The sequence below is a fragment of the Crocodylus siamensis genome, chromosome 9 (assembly GCF_052110815.1).
Source record: "Crocodylus siamensis isolate JL-2025a chromosome 9, ASM5211081v1, whole genome shotgun sequence".
NCBI lineage: Eukaryota > Metazoa > Chordata > Crocodylia > Crocodylidae > Crocodylus > Crocodylus siamensis.
The window spans coordinates 1,394,991-1,410,152 of NC_143403.1; the positions used below are offsets into that span (position 1 = coordinate 1,394,991).

Below are 15,162 nucleotides of genomic sequence, written 5' to 3' on the forward strand. Positions count from 1 at the left end.
CGGCCTGGCCACTGCCCCCCTTCAGCGCTCTGCTGCAGACATCCCACCACGGAGCTACCCGCTCATCCCAACCATTGTCCTCAATCCCAGCGCCGAGGAACAGCACCGTGCTGCGTAGCAGGGCAGCCACCAGCTTGCAGCAGGACGGAAGGTGAGCTCTGGTCCCCACGGTGCAGAACCGGCTTCTCCCCAGCGGGCCCCGGGCGCAGAGGACCGGAGGCTTTGTAGCAGTCAGGGGTGAAAGAGCAGCCTCCCAACTCCCAGGGCAGCAGCACAGCCCGCCCCTGCCCATCGAAGGGCTCAGGGGAGCTGGGGTTTCCCCCCGAGGCCCCACTGCTCACGTGAGAGGAGCAGTGCCAAACGTATGGCCCCAAACGGCATCATCACAGGATACAGAGCGGGGACCAGTCTAAGCAGAGGTCCCGGGCACGCGGCTGAGGAGAGCTGATAACAGCACGCGCCCAAGACAGAAGTTGGGGCGGGCACACACGCACCCACGGCATCGCTGCACCCACAGCCCGGCCCAGGCACTGCAAGGCAGCCCCCAGCCACCCCTTCCAGGGGTCTCAGCAAAGCCACCGTCCCACTCGGCATCAACAGCACTCGGAGGTCACACCACAAAGCAAAGGGGGGCTGCTGTCCGGCTGCAGCAACATGGGGGCCACTGTAACCACCTCCAATGTGACGGCCCATCCCCCCTTGAGCAGCCCTCACAGCTACTCCCTTCTGACCTGCAGGTCTGTCTGGCCACAGTTTCTCAACAGGACCCCACTAGGATCTTTTGAAGCCCAAAAGAACGCCCTTCCTCTGACACCCCGACCAGCCGGAAGCCAAGCTGGCAGCCCCAGAAACTTGGGAGCTGCATGGCGATGCCTCAACCGAGACAGGACCTCTGCTCCCTTGGGAGCAGCCCTTGTGAAGAGGGGCAGGACTGGGACCACAGAGCCGGCTTCGGAGACCTCCCACCCCAGCGCATGGGGAGAGGAGCAAACGGAAGCTCCTGACCCTGGTCCGGGAAAAAGGATCGTCGCGAATGCTGGGCCTGGCTCCTCCTTGGAGCGGGACAGGAGACAACAGCCGTTCTCTTCGGTGGAGGGGCCAGCTGGACTGACGGCACCCGCGGCACGGACAGCCTGGTCAAGCACCGAGGCTGCTGAGTTTGTTTTCTCCCTTGGCCTCTCCCTGGCGAGCGAGACCTGAAAGGATGCGATGGGAACAGGAAAACTTCATGCCCAGCTGGCCGGGTCACGCTCAGCGCCACGCAACGCCTTGGCGAAGGCAGTGCTGTCAGGATCTGGCCAGGCGTGCGGTAGGCGAGGGGAGAGCCCCGCGGGCCCTGCCAGCGAAGGTCGCTGCCTGCGGGCCAGGTCAGGGCTGGCAGGCACGCCCGTGGGACGCGTGGGCAGCGGTGGGTCCCGGAGCCCAGCCTCACAGGGAACACACCAATGGCACCCACCAGCCTCCTGCTCTGGGACGCCGAGCACCTCGCACCTGCCCCTGGGAAAGGCACCTGAGCTGGAGCCCCCGGGCTGGTCCCAATTCCAGGGGGACCTGGAGACCAGAGCCAAGCTAGCTCTGGGTATTGGGACCCTGGCACGACGCCTGACCAACCCAGACACGTCCTCTTGATGGCACAGCTCCCAGCAATGGGTGAAGGTGGATTTCCCCTCCAGAAAGGGTCTTCCCCCACTCAGACGCTTGCGCTAGAGACGGGTTCGGGGCCTCCCATCCCAGGCATGTGCTGTGCAGCTGGGCAGTGCCATGGCAAGCTGCGAAGCAGCGTGCTGCTCCACTTGCAATCAGCTCCTTGGCTTGCCGTCACGAGTCGCACCTCGCAGCAGCTGGGCTGGAACCACTAGCACCCGTTCCCCGTGTCCTGTCCGATTCGCCGCAGGGCCAAGGAGAGTCCTGGGCACCATGCCCTTGGGTCACACTCGTCCCTGCCTAGGTCACTTCATCAGGTGACTCCAGGGCTGGTCCCCGAAGCCCCCCAGGCCAGGCTCAGAAAAGGACCCCCTCCCTGGAGCCTGATGCGATTCAGTGCATCTCCTAGACGAGCGCTCCTTGTGCCCAGGTCGGCAAGCAGAGGATGCTGGGAAGCCACACGATGCCAGGGCTTCAACAGAGCATGGCCCCTGGGTGCAGCCTGAGATCTGCCTGCTCCAAGCAGCTAGGCCCCACTCATCTCTCAACACCGACTTCCAGGCTGGACTTTGGCCAAATGAAGGCTCCTTGTCCCACAAGATGCAGCTATTTCTCCACCTCAGCACTGGGATGCGACTGGCTTCAACCCGCTCTGGCGTGAGCTGTTAATAAGGCGGCAAAGGGGAGAGACGCGCTAACGAAGCACCGTGCCACAGCGTCGCCGCCCGGCTGCAAAGAGCCTAGCGTCTGGGTTCTGCTCAGGCCCGGGGGTGCAGCCTACAGTCACATCCCACGAGGGATGTGGACGCCCCACAGCCCCAGCAGTGCTCCGCCGTGCGCCTGGGCTGCGGCACTTCTTCCCGGTCCCTTCGCCGCTGGGAGGCTGAGGGGCGTGCCGGGCCTGCCCCCGGCACCAGCCCCGCTCTGGCAGCAGGAAATGGTTGCAGGAGGCCGCGGCCGCAGGGAGCACTGGCCGGTGTGAAATGGCAGCGCAGAGGTAACCCTGACGTCCAAACAAAACGCCCTGCCTTATGTAAGAAACCACAGCCCCGCGCCTCCTGCCAGACAGCATAATGCGCCTCTTTGTGCGCGCGAGACGGAGCCGTGTACACACACCGCGTTAATGAGTGCTCTGTCCCCAGCGCGGGATCATCACTGATAGGAACCAGATGCAGAAGCCAGTGACTTCGGCTGCCTTCCTGCCCCTATCAGCCGGCTGGGAACCCGCGTGTCAAGACGGAGTCCCGGCCCCACCGCCTTCCAGCATGGCCACCTCCCGACTCTCGGCCCACGCACACGTGCTCTAGCTCCGTTTACACGGGTCTCAAGAAAACACGTCTGCATGCGAGGCCAGGTGGATTGGGGGGGGCGGGGAGGGGGATTCTGGGCTCTGCTGGACAGTGCATGGGTCAGACCACCTTCCAGTATCCTCCAGCGAGCTCGCAGGCCAATGTGAGACTCCTTTGTGCTCCCCACATCTGGAGCAGATGTTTGGAGACAGCGATCAGGGCAGAATAAATAGCTCGGCATCCCCACGTGAACCCAGCCTCCCTGTGCGCTGCGTGTGTGGCAGGCTTCGGGCATCTGCCAGGGTACGCCTGAGAAGAGCTGAAACATCTCGGGGCTGCTGAGGAGGACCAGACTTGTTGCATCTCTCCAAGGAAACCTGGGGAGGCTTCCTCCAATGGGAATGCAAACCCCTGGGCTTTGGGGCCGTGAGCGTGGTGCACAGGGCCATACCAGCAGAGCAGGAACTGCTGGACACCCCTCCACTTCTGTCCTGCCCCACTAAGGCATGCCTGAGGCTCCAAGCATCAGGCTGGGTTTGGTCTGGGGCAGCTCTACCTCTTTTCCGGAGCTGAAACAGGCCACCAGTGCCCTCGAAACCCAGGCCAGCCTCTCTTGACCCAGAGTCTGCACCAGGAGGTCACATGCCAGGCTCCATGCTCAAGAGCACAGGGTAGGCGACTCACTCCAGCCCAGTGCAAGTTTTGAGTAACGGGCACAAGTGAGCGCTTCGATCCTACCCCGGCTGCTCCTCTAGCTGGCGGGGGGACGGGGAAAGCCCCAAAAGCAGCATAGCTGCCTCTATAGCCCCTCAGACTGAGGGGAGAAACGGAGAAGCTGAGCCTTTGCCGCCTCCCGCAGCAGAGCTGGGTGCGCACCTCTGCCCCAAGAGGGGTCCACCGCTGGGCCTGGTTGGCCGACAACCCCATCTTTGGCCCGGCTCCGCAATGCGTGGGGGGGGGGTGGCTGGACAGCCTGTTGGTGCAAGGTTGCAGCATCCCCCCAGCCCCTTTTTAGAGGCCTCCACAGATCCCATTCGTGAAGCATGCGCTACCTCCGCATGCCGAGAGAGACAATGCCCGCTGCCACCTGGGACCGGCAGGGGCAGGAGGAGAACGAGGCCGTCCGGCGGGAGGCACACGCTCCAGCTGAAATAAAGACCTTTTTCAGAGTGCTGGACTTTTCCAGCTGCCTGGAAACAGGAAGTGCCCGAGCCCCGAGAACAGTAACCCTCACACACCCCGCATAAAGGCGCACTGAGCCGTTAACCCTAATTACCTGTGACTGACACACGAGGGAGGCCCTGACCTTCCAGGCATTGGCTTTGCGAAAGGAAAATAAACAGCTCGCTCCATAGGAAATGTGGGAGGCCATTTTCCCTTTCAACCCCCTCTGGCTGCTTTGCCTTCATGCCCCAAAGTAACAGCGGTGCTTGGAGTCCAGGAGGAGAAGTGCCACATGGAGCTGGGGGGTCAGGCGCTGAGCAGGGCCCGTCTCAGAGACGGTCATACAGCTTTAACCAGGGGACACCACACTCAGCAACACGTCTCCTCTCCTCAGCCCTGCCCCCAGATGCCCCTGCAAAGCCACCGTGGCAGGACAGGGTGTGAGAAAGCCGTGTTCCTGCCCTGGGGCCTGCATGTTTCCTGCTTGGGGTCGGGGCCCTCACTGGCACCTGGAGGGAGAGAGGGAGGGAGAGAAGGCAGTGGCCTGGGACAGGACTCCAAGCCAGCTGGAGCAGAGGACTCCACGTGGAGGCAGAGCAAATTCTGACGCGCTCTCTGGTACAGCAACGTGGTGAAGCTGGCGACGCTGCCTCCAGGAGCTGCCTGGCGCTCTTGCCAAGCCCTGTGCTGCCGAGGCATCCTAGGGAGGCCTCTCCCTGATCCCCTCTGCTGCCCAGGGTGGCCAGCTCAGTGCAGACGTCCCTGCTCTACAGCGACAGGGCAGCGAGGCATTCCCCCATCTCCAAGGGCTCCTTTACAATTTTTCCAGCTTCCTGTCCTGGGGTGTCTAGGGAGCCCCATTGTTCTGTATCACATCTCCACCCTGCCCTGGGTCTGTCGGGGCTCCACGCTCCTCTCCTGACCCCACCAAACTCACCTTGTGACACCCCCTGAGAGCCCGAGAGGGACTCGTGTCCCTACTCCCCATGGCACAACCATTCTTCAGCCACGTGGCTCAGAGGGACAGGGTTGTTTTGTGCCGCTGAAGTGGGGGCAGCGTCATGTGGGAATGAACCAAGACCGACAGCTCCTCCTGAAAGCAGCAGCAGGAGCCAGCGACCTCGGTTGCTTTCCACTCTCGCCCCCCTGGCACCTGACGTGTGTGTGCGCAGTTCTCTGCAGCTGCAAGGAAGGAGCAGCTCTCAGACCCTCTTCATGCTCTGTGGCTGGAGGGTGGGAGGGCCCTCAGGGGTCACCTCATTTAGCCTTGGCACAGAGGCAGGATGTGCTACTCCCCAACAACTCTCCTCGGAAGGGCAGGGCCCAGCTGTCAGGCTGCACTACTCCGAGCTGGCTCTGGGAAGCTGCCAAGTGCCGGACCCAGACTCCCGCCTCACTAGCCTCTCGAGAGCTGGCTCTTCCAGAAAGGGGCCCACAGGTCACCTTGCCCAAAGCACCTTTCTGAGTGAGCTGGGGGTCTCTAGCACCATCACCCTGCAAAGCAAAGCAGAGTCTCACCCTCTGGACACAGCTGCCCTGAAAGAGAGCCTAAGGCCTGCAACAGAGCCACTTACCCAGGTGGGAGTGCCTCCAGGGCCTGCGTGGCCTCCTGGGGCTGCTGCGTGCCCGAGCCAGAGGCTGGCTCCTCTGCTTCCCTGGGCACAGCTGCAGTAGGCAGGGCAGCTGCTGTGGAGCTGGCTGTCACACTCACTGCCACTGCTGGTGCGGAGGCTGTGCCCGCTGCAGACCGCTCCTCCTCAGTGTCGGTGGCCCCTGCAGAGTCGCCATTCACTGGAAAGGCAGAGGGCAGAGATCAGCAAGGAGGGAAGGGGTGGCTTGCTGCTACTGAAACCCCAGCTCCAAGCTGGGACCCTCACAGCCCCATGTTCAGGGAGCTTGCAGCCCTCTGCAAAAGGAGAGACACCAGCGCCACATGGGTGGGGAAAATCTCAAGCCAGGACCTGGTGCTGCTGCCTGCACCCCATATCTACAGGCCAAGTGGGATGAACACGTCACTGGAGGGGGGTTGTAGAGAGATGATGGCACTCCCTCTCCTGCACTCCCCCTCCCCACAGCCCAGGTGAATTCAGGCAAAGGGCAGAGGCCAAAAATGTGCTGGTACACATCATGAGAAGGGCAGGCTCAGCACACTGCCCAGGCCTGATACAGCCATTTGGCGCTGGATTCCACTGAACAGGGCAGGGAGGCCACAGGGACCAAGAGGGGCAGCTGAAGGGAGGAGAGAGCCGGCAGCACATCCACCAGCAGGATGTTGCCTGCCTGCTCCTATCCACGTACAGCCTCAGGCCCCTTTTCAACATGGGAACGTTGCAGCCCTGCGACCCTCTACCAGCCTGGGCTCTGCCTCTGAGCAGAAGGGTGGGCATGGGCAGCCTTGGTGCTCACACACACACACACACACACTCAATGGTGGGCAGAAGGTGCACCCACCCTGTCTGCATGAAGTTTCAGCCCAGAGGCCAGATGCTGGGTGTCACCAGGCTCCAGGGCCAGGACCTGGGGTGGTCCAGGGCCCATTCTGTGGCAGCGAGCCTGGCTGGTCCACAACCGTGGCACTTGCAGGGACAGGCTGTGTCCACGTGGCACACAAGCCAGCAAGGTGCAGGTGGGAGGAGGAGCTTTGCCACTGGATGTGACAGAGCAGCCTGGGGGGAGCGCGGGTTCCAGCACGGGCTGCGGACTGGTTATTTGGATGCAGAAGCGGCACTGCATGGCATGCTGGGAACTGGTCTTCATGGAACAGCCCCTGTGAAACAAGGGCAGCCATGGGCCGCACTACACGGTGCAGAGAAAGCTGGATGCAGCAAGTGCCTCTACACTCACCGGTGCCCCAAGCACCGCTCGCCAGCTGCCCTCTGCTCAGGACATCTCACCTGTGCCATTCACTGTGCTGCCGTAGCCCTGGCTCTTGGCTTGCTGCCGGTGCCACGTCCTGGTGCTGGGGCTGGCCTCGCCGTTCCCCGCATTCTGCCTGGCTGCTCCTGCCGCGTGTCTGTGCGTCCTGTATGTGGGTAGAGGCGTGCAGTGCAGTGGGTGAGAGGGGCACCTGGCCTGGGATGGCAGCTCCTCACCCCTCTTGCCCAGGGGCTGTGCTTAGTCCCCAGGCTTTCTCCCCCAGATGCACCCTGCCAGCCCCTCTATTCTGGCAGATCCTAACTGCTGACCATCCCCTTTGTGAGGCAACCCAACCCTGCCCTCTGACAGACCCGCTGCTCTGCAGTCACGTATGCCTGCACGGTCCTCCTGACACCAGCCCTTCCTGGAGGAAGAGGCGCCTTGGGGCACGGCCCAGGGGTTTCCCAGTCTTCACCTACCAGTCACCAACTAGGGATGTCTGGGATGCCTGGCCCCTGGTTACACAAACATGATTAGAGGCCCTGTCTGGACTGAGCTAGCTCTGGGGAAAAAACCATGTACCAGTAATGATTTCATAGACATTAGGGCTGGAAGGGACCTCAGGAGATCATCGAGTCCAGGCCCCTGGCAAGAGTGGGACGTTGGCTTACGAAACGCCACAGCTGCCAGTCTCAGCCCAGGGCTGTGCTGATGGTGCAAGCTGAGAGGCAGCTGTGGCTGTAACTGCTGACACACTGGCCCTGGGCTGCAGGGCAGACAAGACGATCACCTCCTTTCCCTGGAGCTGACTAGACCCCAAGGTCCCCATGGAGCCCAGCTGTCCTTGCTGGAGGGAGCACAAGCACAAACAGGGTGGGCAGTGGGGTGGACCTGTGGCTGGCAGGAGCCGAGCCAGGGACGGGGATGCCAACCTGTGCACATGGACTTGCATTCAGAGCAGTTTCCAGTAGACTCTGTTGTTACCGTTGCTCTGTGCCGGCATGGGACGAAGCAGCCAGGCCTCGGCCCCAGCCCATGGACCAGCTCAGCCTGCTCAGGCCGGAGATGCTGGCAGCAGAGGGCAGGGAGGGGGGAAGGGCAGAGGAGTGATAAAGGGCTGGTTTATTCTAGCCAAGCAATTCCCCTTAAAAGGGCAAAACTCTCCATGTGTCCAGAGGTCTCCGGGCTCGGCCAAGCAGGGCGGCAGCTTGGCAGCAACAGGGCCAGAACATCAATCGTGCCACACCCGCAGAGCTGGGACAAGCCCCTGGGGACAGCCGGGCACTCTGCTCTCAGCAGCTGTGCGCAGAGCTGAGGGTGGCCTGGCCCTGAGGGCAGGGGAGCCAGGGGTCTGCCCCTCCCTGGCCCCAGCAGTCAGTCCTCACCCCGGGAGCCCTTGCACACCTCGCCCCCACCTTCTCAGCTGCCCACAGCCTGCAAAGGGCTGGCAGGACAGCTCAGCAGGCCAAGGCAGCTCGGGCCTGCTGGAGCAAAGGCCACTGCACACCTCTGAGGCTCAGCTTCACTGAGCAGAAACCGCTAGGACAGAGCTCTGACCCCAGATGGGCAGCCCGCACCCTCCCCCCCACCCCGGGCATAGAGATGCTCAGGCACATGATGGGCCCTTATCTCCACCCTGCTCTGTGCGGAGCAGCTAAAAGCTGCCTGGAGAGTTTTTAGAAACCAAAACAGGATGTTTTCCGGCTGCCAGCCGGCCGCACAGGGTCACCAGGCCCAAATTAGCCAGGCTGCCAGCCTGGCCCTCCCACGGACGCTCCCATCTGGGCATTGTCTTTTAATAGCAGCGTGGAAACACACCCAGTGGAGCCATGTGACAAGGACTGGGCTGGGAACAAGCACTTAAAATAGGAGCAGGGAAAAAACAAGGCTGAGCAGTGCTGGGAACGGGCTCTCGGAGCCCTGCTAGCCACCCATGGGGCGGGAGTGGGGCCAAGGCTGGCAGAAGTCGCAGTGCTGTCGGGCAGCCGACCGGTGCTGGGAGCCGTGGCAGGTGCCAGCCCCTGGCTTCACACGGCACACCCACACACGAGAACCAGCCGGGAGGAGAACCCCAGCCTCATCCACCTGGCAGGTCTTGAGGCCCAGTCCCAGACCCCCATTCCTTGGGGTCCTGCCTAACCTAATCCTCTCTGTGCTCAGAGTCAGACAGAGAGGGCTCCTCCATGGCCTCGGGGCAGCGGCCGTGGTGTGCCGTGGCCCTCACCCAGCCCAGAGGCCACCCGCAGGGCAGCTGGGAAGAGTAAGGGCAGACGGCAGACCCAGCTCTGGGCCGGCAGGAGCAGCGCTAGGGAGCCCATGCCAGGGCAGCGGTGGAGCACGGGAGGCACAGCCCCAGAGCCACACCTCAGGGCCAGGAATGTGGAGCTGAGAAATTCCTCTGGTCCATGCGAGACAGCAGGACAGGGAGCGGCAACACAGAGCCTTGGGCACGGAGCAGCGCCAGCCTCCCCTGCCCTTGGGCAGAGCGGGTGCTCATGGGGCAGGGCCAGGGACTCTTCCCTAAAGGACAGCCATGGGCTGGGGACATAGGCGCTTCACTAGTGCGAACAGGCTGCTGGACACCCTAGCCCTGCACCGGCCTGCAGTCTCTCAGCCTCCCAGCTGTGCTCATCACTGCTCCCCTCGGAGCACTCTCCAGACACCAGGAGCTCTGCTATCATCTGCTGCTATCATCTCCCGCTACCCCTGCACCACACGCCTGTGACCCAGATGTCTGGCAGGCTTTGTCTGCTGCCTCGCTGCCAGCCTCTGGGGCTGGGAGGGCTGCAGAGCCTCATGCGAAGTGCTGGGGCATGTCCAGGGCTACGTGGGATAACCAGAGGCAGGGAGAAGAGCAACCCAGTGGCGCTGGCTCTAGGTGTCCCCAGAAGCCATCACTAGCCAGGGAGCAAGGCCTCAGCCCCAACAAAGCAGCAGCACTAAACCTGTGCTGCTCCCCCGAGCACCAGGGTGAGGGAGTGAAATCCTGCGTACCCACACCCAGACCCAGGTGCTGAAAGCCGGCCAGCTGCAGGGAGCAGAACTAGAGATAGGACTGCCCCACGGTCAGTACAGCCCCCCTCACACAACGCCAGCCTCTCACAGCCTCTCCCCCAGCACAAATGACTGCCTCTTTATTTTCTCTTCGCACAGTTGACTGTGGAATTTCACGCCCCAAGCCCAAGTTTACCAGCAGCTCCCAGGGCACCGCTTGTGCTGGGAAGAAAACGACCCAGCAATTTCCCTCGAGAAGGCCAGGCAGAAAGAGCTGGTTGGGGGGGACAAGTAACCCTTTTCTTTCCATCCAGCCTTTCAGGGAGGTCTGCAGCACTCACTGAGCCTATGGAAATAAATCCTGCTGTACATGAAAATGGAGCCTTTCCCAAGCTTCCCTCGTGTGTGTGCAGGGCTCGCTCTTGCCACCAAAACAGCAGCCACAACAGCTGTTTTACAGCATGCAGAAGTCCACCTATGCTCAGTGAGGACTGAATTTCAGAGATGGCAGAACATAGATACCTAAACTTGGATGCAGGCAGATGCATGCCTACCCAGCAAGAAGTGCTGTGGGATCTCTAGTGCCTGACATGAGTCACTGGACCTTCTGCCACAAGTCACAGCACAGCCAGCCCCAGCGCCCTGCGGGGAGCATTTCACCAGCCAAGGTGGCTGCAGCCACAGCGGAGGCCTCCTAGCCAAGCACTGCTCAGGTCTGGCACACTCGGATTGTGACCCCTGCAGAATGAGGCCCAGAATGACCCGGGCCTGAGCTGCTAACAAGCGGTCAGGATCTCGGTGGAATCACACGTCACCTCTGCCCCAGGCCCGAATGCCAAGCACACAACGGACCCGCAAGGGTTGCCCACGGTCCTCAGGTGTTTGACCAGCCGCGGCAAAGACAGGCACGTGCTGGGGGTTCCACGTGCCTCACTGCTGCAGGGAGGTGGCTGCGCTGTGCTTGGGAAAGGCTGACTCAGTCCTGCCTATGCCTCCTGAGAGGCCAGGTACATGAAGCCCATTTCTCGCCTCAGGGCAGCCATCCCCACCAGACGGGCCCCTGCCCTAAGCCTTCCAACATCTCCACTGCAAGCTCCTGCAGGACACCCCCACCTGCCCCATCCATGGGTTAGTAGTGCACATTGCCCAGGCCCTTACCTGGACCTGCTGCCGAAGCATTTGGTGCTGAGGGGCTGGTGGCAGCTTTCTGCAGCTGCCGTGGTGCTGCTGGAGTCCTGTCCGGGCAGCTGGGACCCTGGGCAATTAAAGGGGAAAGAAATGAGAAAGCAGACAAGCGCTATATCAATGCACACAGGCCAGCAGGTAAGGACCCATGGCAGGTGTGACAGCTGCTGCCTGTCCAAGGGAAAGCACCAATGAGCAAGTGTCCCCTGCCTCCCGGGGCCTCTGCACAGGGAACTCAAGGACAAGACCTGCCGAAGGGCACAGGGCCTACAAGAGCATGGGTGTGCATTGGGCTACATCCCACCATGCAGCTCTGCCAGGCCTCAAGGAACTCATGCCATGACAGCTCCTGCAACCCTGACTAGTTCTGGGCTTCCCATACATGTGGCTCCACTCCTGGCCTGCAGAACCCTTCCCTGTGCTGAGGATGCTGGGCCCTTGGGTGTGCTGGCACCCGCAACTTGCTGTGGGTCTGAACCCAGCACAAGCAACAGGCAAACACCCTCCAAGTCAGGGCGTGGGGAGTCCGCCCCTAACCTCCTCATCCCAGGCCAGGAACACTGTCCAATGTCTGATGCCTTCTACTTGTCCCCTTGCAAGGCTTCTCAGCCAGGGTCCCTTCACCTGTCCTCGCTCTGCACCCTTCTAGCACAGGGAGACTCCAGGTCATGACTTGCTGTGGACAAAGGGCCCCAAGGACACCTATGCCCTCACATCCATGGTAGGCCTGGAGCTGCCCTCCCCAGGAAGACTTCCCAGCAGCTGGGCTGAGTCCTGTGGGCACGCAGGCCGGGACAGGAGCCTTCTCTGGAAGAGGATACAGGTTGGGGATGTGCTGGCAGGTCCTCCAAGCTGCCATCTCAGCCCGGCAGCCTTGTCCCCGGCATTCACCACCTCGTGCTCCGAGCTGCGGCCTGCTGGTGGAGATGGGCGGTACTCACCCTCTGTCACAGCACTGCCATTAGGCAGGCTTCCCAGATCAACAGTCAGCCCGTCCAGGAAAATCGTCAGCTCTCCACCAGAGACAACGCTGCCTTTGTTCTCCGTCTGCAGGTTCAGGATCAGCTGCGTGTTCTCTACTATGGGAGACAGAGGGACACAGAGGAAGAGACTGAGCTGGACTTGCCGCTGGAGGCAGCTTGTCACTTAGGGGGCACAACCACTGCCAAGGGGTTCCAGTCCCCAGCCTTGGCCTGTGGCCTCTCCCTGCATGGCTCAACAAGGAAATCACCTCCCCAGGCATCTGCAGCGCCAGGACCAGCAGCAGCAGCAGCACAGGCTGCCACCCCATGCAGCCCCAGCCAGCGTGCCCAACCAGCCCAGGAAGCTGCTCCCACTGGCCACGGCTTCTTCACAGAACTGCTGCAGGCTGGAAGGGGCCTGCAGCCCAACCCCTGCACAGACACAGGATTGCTCCTGGCCCATCCTAGACAGACAACAACTACCCAGCCTGCTCCTGGAAACCTGGGGGACTCACCCTCTCCAGAGGGCAGCAGGGAACTGACCCCCCATTCGAGGTGCGTGGGCTACGTGGAGCCATGACATGACCTGTGCTGCACCAGCACAAGGCAGATATCCTGGACAAGGAAGGCAAGTGAGCCCTGTGCCAGGCACTAATAGGACCTGCTGAGTTGGGCCCAGCCAGGAACCAGCCCCAAGGGCAGGCTGGCAAAATGTGCCTGGCATGTGAGGGGCTCCACACTGCCTGCACACCCTCTGAACTGGCCCTCAGGGTGCTCAGCAGCTTGAGGCTTGCATAATGTGGCCACCTCAGCTTTGTCCTGTGAACACAGCTCTACTCTTCTCCCCTATACAGCCAGAGTGGCACCGGGTAGGCCCAGGACGGCGAGTGTCAGCCATTAGCGTGGCGAGGCTGAGCATCTCTGAGAACTGCTCCATAACAAGAACAGAGACCTGCAGCCTCTCCCAGCACCCTCCAGGCCATGAGCCAGCTTGCTGCAGCACCCACGCAGCAGAAAGCAGCACGATCCCTGCGCAAGCAAGGGGTGGAGCAGGGGCTGTGCACTGCCCAGCCCAAGGCCCTCTTGCTGCCTGCCCAGAGTCTCTTGCATGGCCCTGGCCAAACCACGAAGCTGGCCAGGAGCCGGACCAGCATCCCTAACCCTGGGCAAGGCAGCTGCTCGTTGCCAAGCGCCCGCAATGGCGAAACGTGAACACAACTGCCTTGATTCAGCCGGAGGGATGTGGCTGACCTGGCCTGGGACTCTGCCCCAGACACTTCCCGACGAGTTCACTCAGATAATATTTGTACTGCGCACGCATGACTCAGTGACGTGCCCGCTCTGCTCTAGCAGCCAGCCTCCCCCTGCAGCAGCCACCAGGCTGGGGTTGGGCCAGGGCCCACTAAGCGGGTGGGGCACCCACATACACATGCACATATGCAAGCAGCTGAGGCTGCAGCGCTGTGATGGGGGCCAGAAGCAGTCTGGCTGGCACATCCAGGCATACTTATAGCTCCCCTTCTCCTAGCTGCTCGCGTCCTTGGCTTTCTGCCGCATACTGCTCCCAGGCTGGACGCTCCCTGCACCCCCGCCACGCTCCCCACTGCGGATGTTGCACTCAGGACCCCTGCAGCCCATCTACACTGCCTCCCTGTCAGCAAGGGACCACTCACGGCTCTGCCAGCCAGTGCCACAGACAAGGCCAAGCGCCACCCTGTATGGCACTCTAGGGCGCCGGGTGGGGTAATAATGGCAGCACCAGCATTTGCCCTGTCCTGCACCACCTGGATCTGCCCACACCACGGCTGCGGAGCAGTTGCTTTGAGGCATTCTGGGGACGGCTGAGGGCCCTATGAAACCTGCAGGTGACACCAGACTGGAAGCAAGGGGGGGAAGGGGGCAAGGGGGAAGTGACAGAGCTCAGCTCAGCACTCAGGAGAGGCAATAAGCCCTAGACAGGAACAGCCCGGGGCTGCAGCGGGTTTGCCAGTCTCCCAGTTGTCCAATGACAGGACGACCAGGCCCATCACTGGCACCAGCTGGGCCAAGCCCGGGGGCGAGCTGACCCTAGCCCCAGAGGCACTGCGCAGCCTGGGCCAGGGCTCCCATGGACTGCCACGGGAGCTAGGGCAGCTCGGTTCCAGGCACATCTGTCTCCAGCGAGGCCAGCGTCTGCTCCCAGCTGGAAAGCATGTCACTGGCAGGCAGGAAAGCCACAGCTGCACAGAGCTGGGCATCCTGGTCTTAGGCTGGCAGCCAGTTTCTCCTGCCCCCTGTGCCAGGTCCAACCCCGGGCTGCTCAGGGTAGGGAGAAACAAGACCCTGCTTACTGTGCAGCTGGCCCCAGGGGACTGGAGACCACCAGGCCCAACTGAAGTCTCCCACATGTGATGTGCTGTTCAGCCACTGTCTAAAGACTTCAAGCTCCCCCAGGCCCCATCACTGGCCCCATCCCCGGCGGGACTCCAGGCAAGTGATGTGTCTGGCCTCACCCTCTCCAGCAGCACAAAGGGGTGAACCCCGATGCACCTCCCCATGCTCTCAAGCCCACAGGATGCTGCGGCGAGCAGAAGTCTGCTCGTCCCCGGCTTCTCCTGCCTCTGCCAGCCCTCAGGAAGCCCCGTCCCACCAAACACTGGGGCTCTGTCCCCTGGCTGCAGGCAGTTGCTCTGATGGGGGCCGCACAGGCCCACACTGCGAAGCTGCTGAAGATGGCTCAGTAGCCAAGGCGAAGCATCTCCAAATTGGTTGCTTAAGGAAAATAAACACTGGCAGAACCTCCCGTTCAGCATCTCCTCCCAGCACGCGGGACGCACAAAGGGACCTTGCTGCTACGCCAAGAGCGGGTCCCCGACCGGCCGTGCACAAAGCCCGCCTGTGTCCCAGCAAGCAGCCAGAGCCAGAGCCACATGGGGTTGCTACTCTGGGAAGGGGCCGGGGGCTACTTGGGCCTGAATACGGCCTCAGTTCAGTGGCTGCGGGTGCCCTGCACGTGACATCACTGCTCTCATTTAGCACAGGCCATCTGGAATTCCCATCCAGACCATTAAGTGGATTTACAGGTCCCC

The 15,162-nt window shown here is 62.0% G+C and overlaps 1 protein-coding gene across 1 annotated transcript in view; it reads right to left on the reverse strand.

Moving 5' to 3' along the window:
* Positions 1–15,162, reverse strand: part of WWP2 (WW domain containing E3 ubiquitin protein ligase 2) — a 42,260-nt gene that overhangs the window by 19,680 nt on the left and 7,418 nt on the right. Inside the window, exons 5-8 of the mRNA XM_090063367.1 lie at positions 12,074–12,211; positions 11,106–11,202; positions 6,992–7,119; positions 5,672–5,888 (exon numbers count right to left, since the gene is read on the reverse strand). Of these exons, the coding sequence (XP_089919493.1) occupies positions 5,672–5,888; positions 6,992–7,119; positions 11,106–11,202; positions 12,074–12,211 (580 nt within the window). The remainder of the gene's footprint in view (positions 1–5,671; positions 5,889–6,991; positions 7,120–11,105; positions 11,203–12,073; positions 12,212–15,162) is intronic.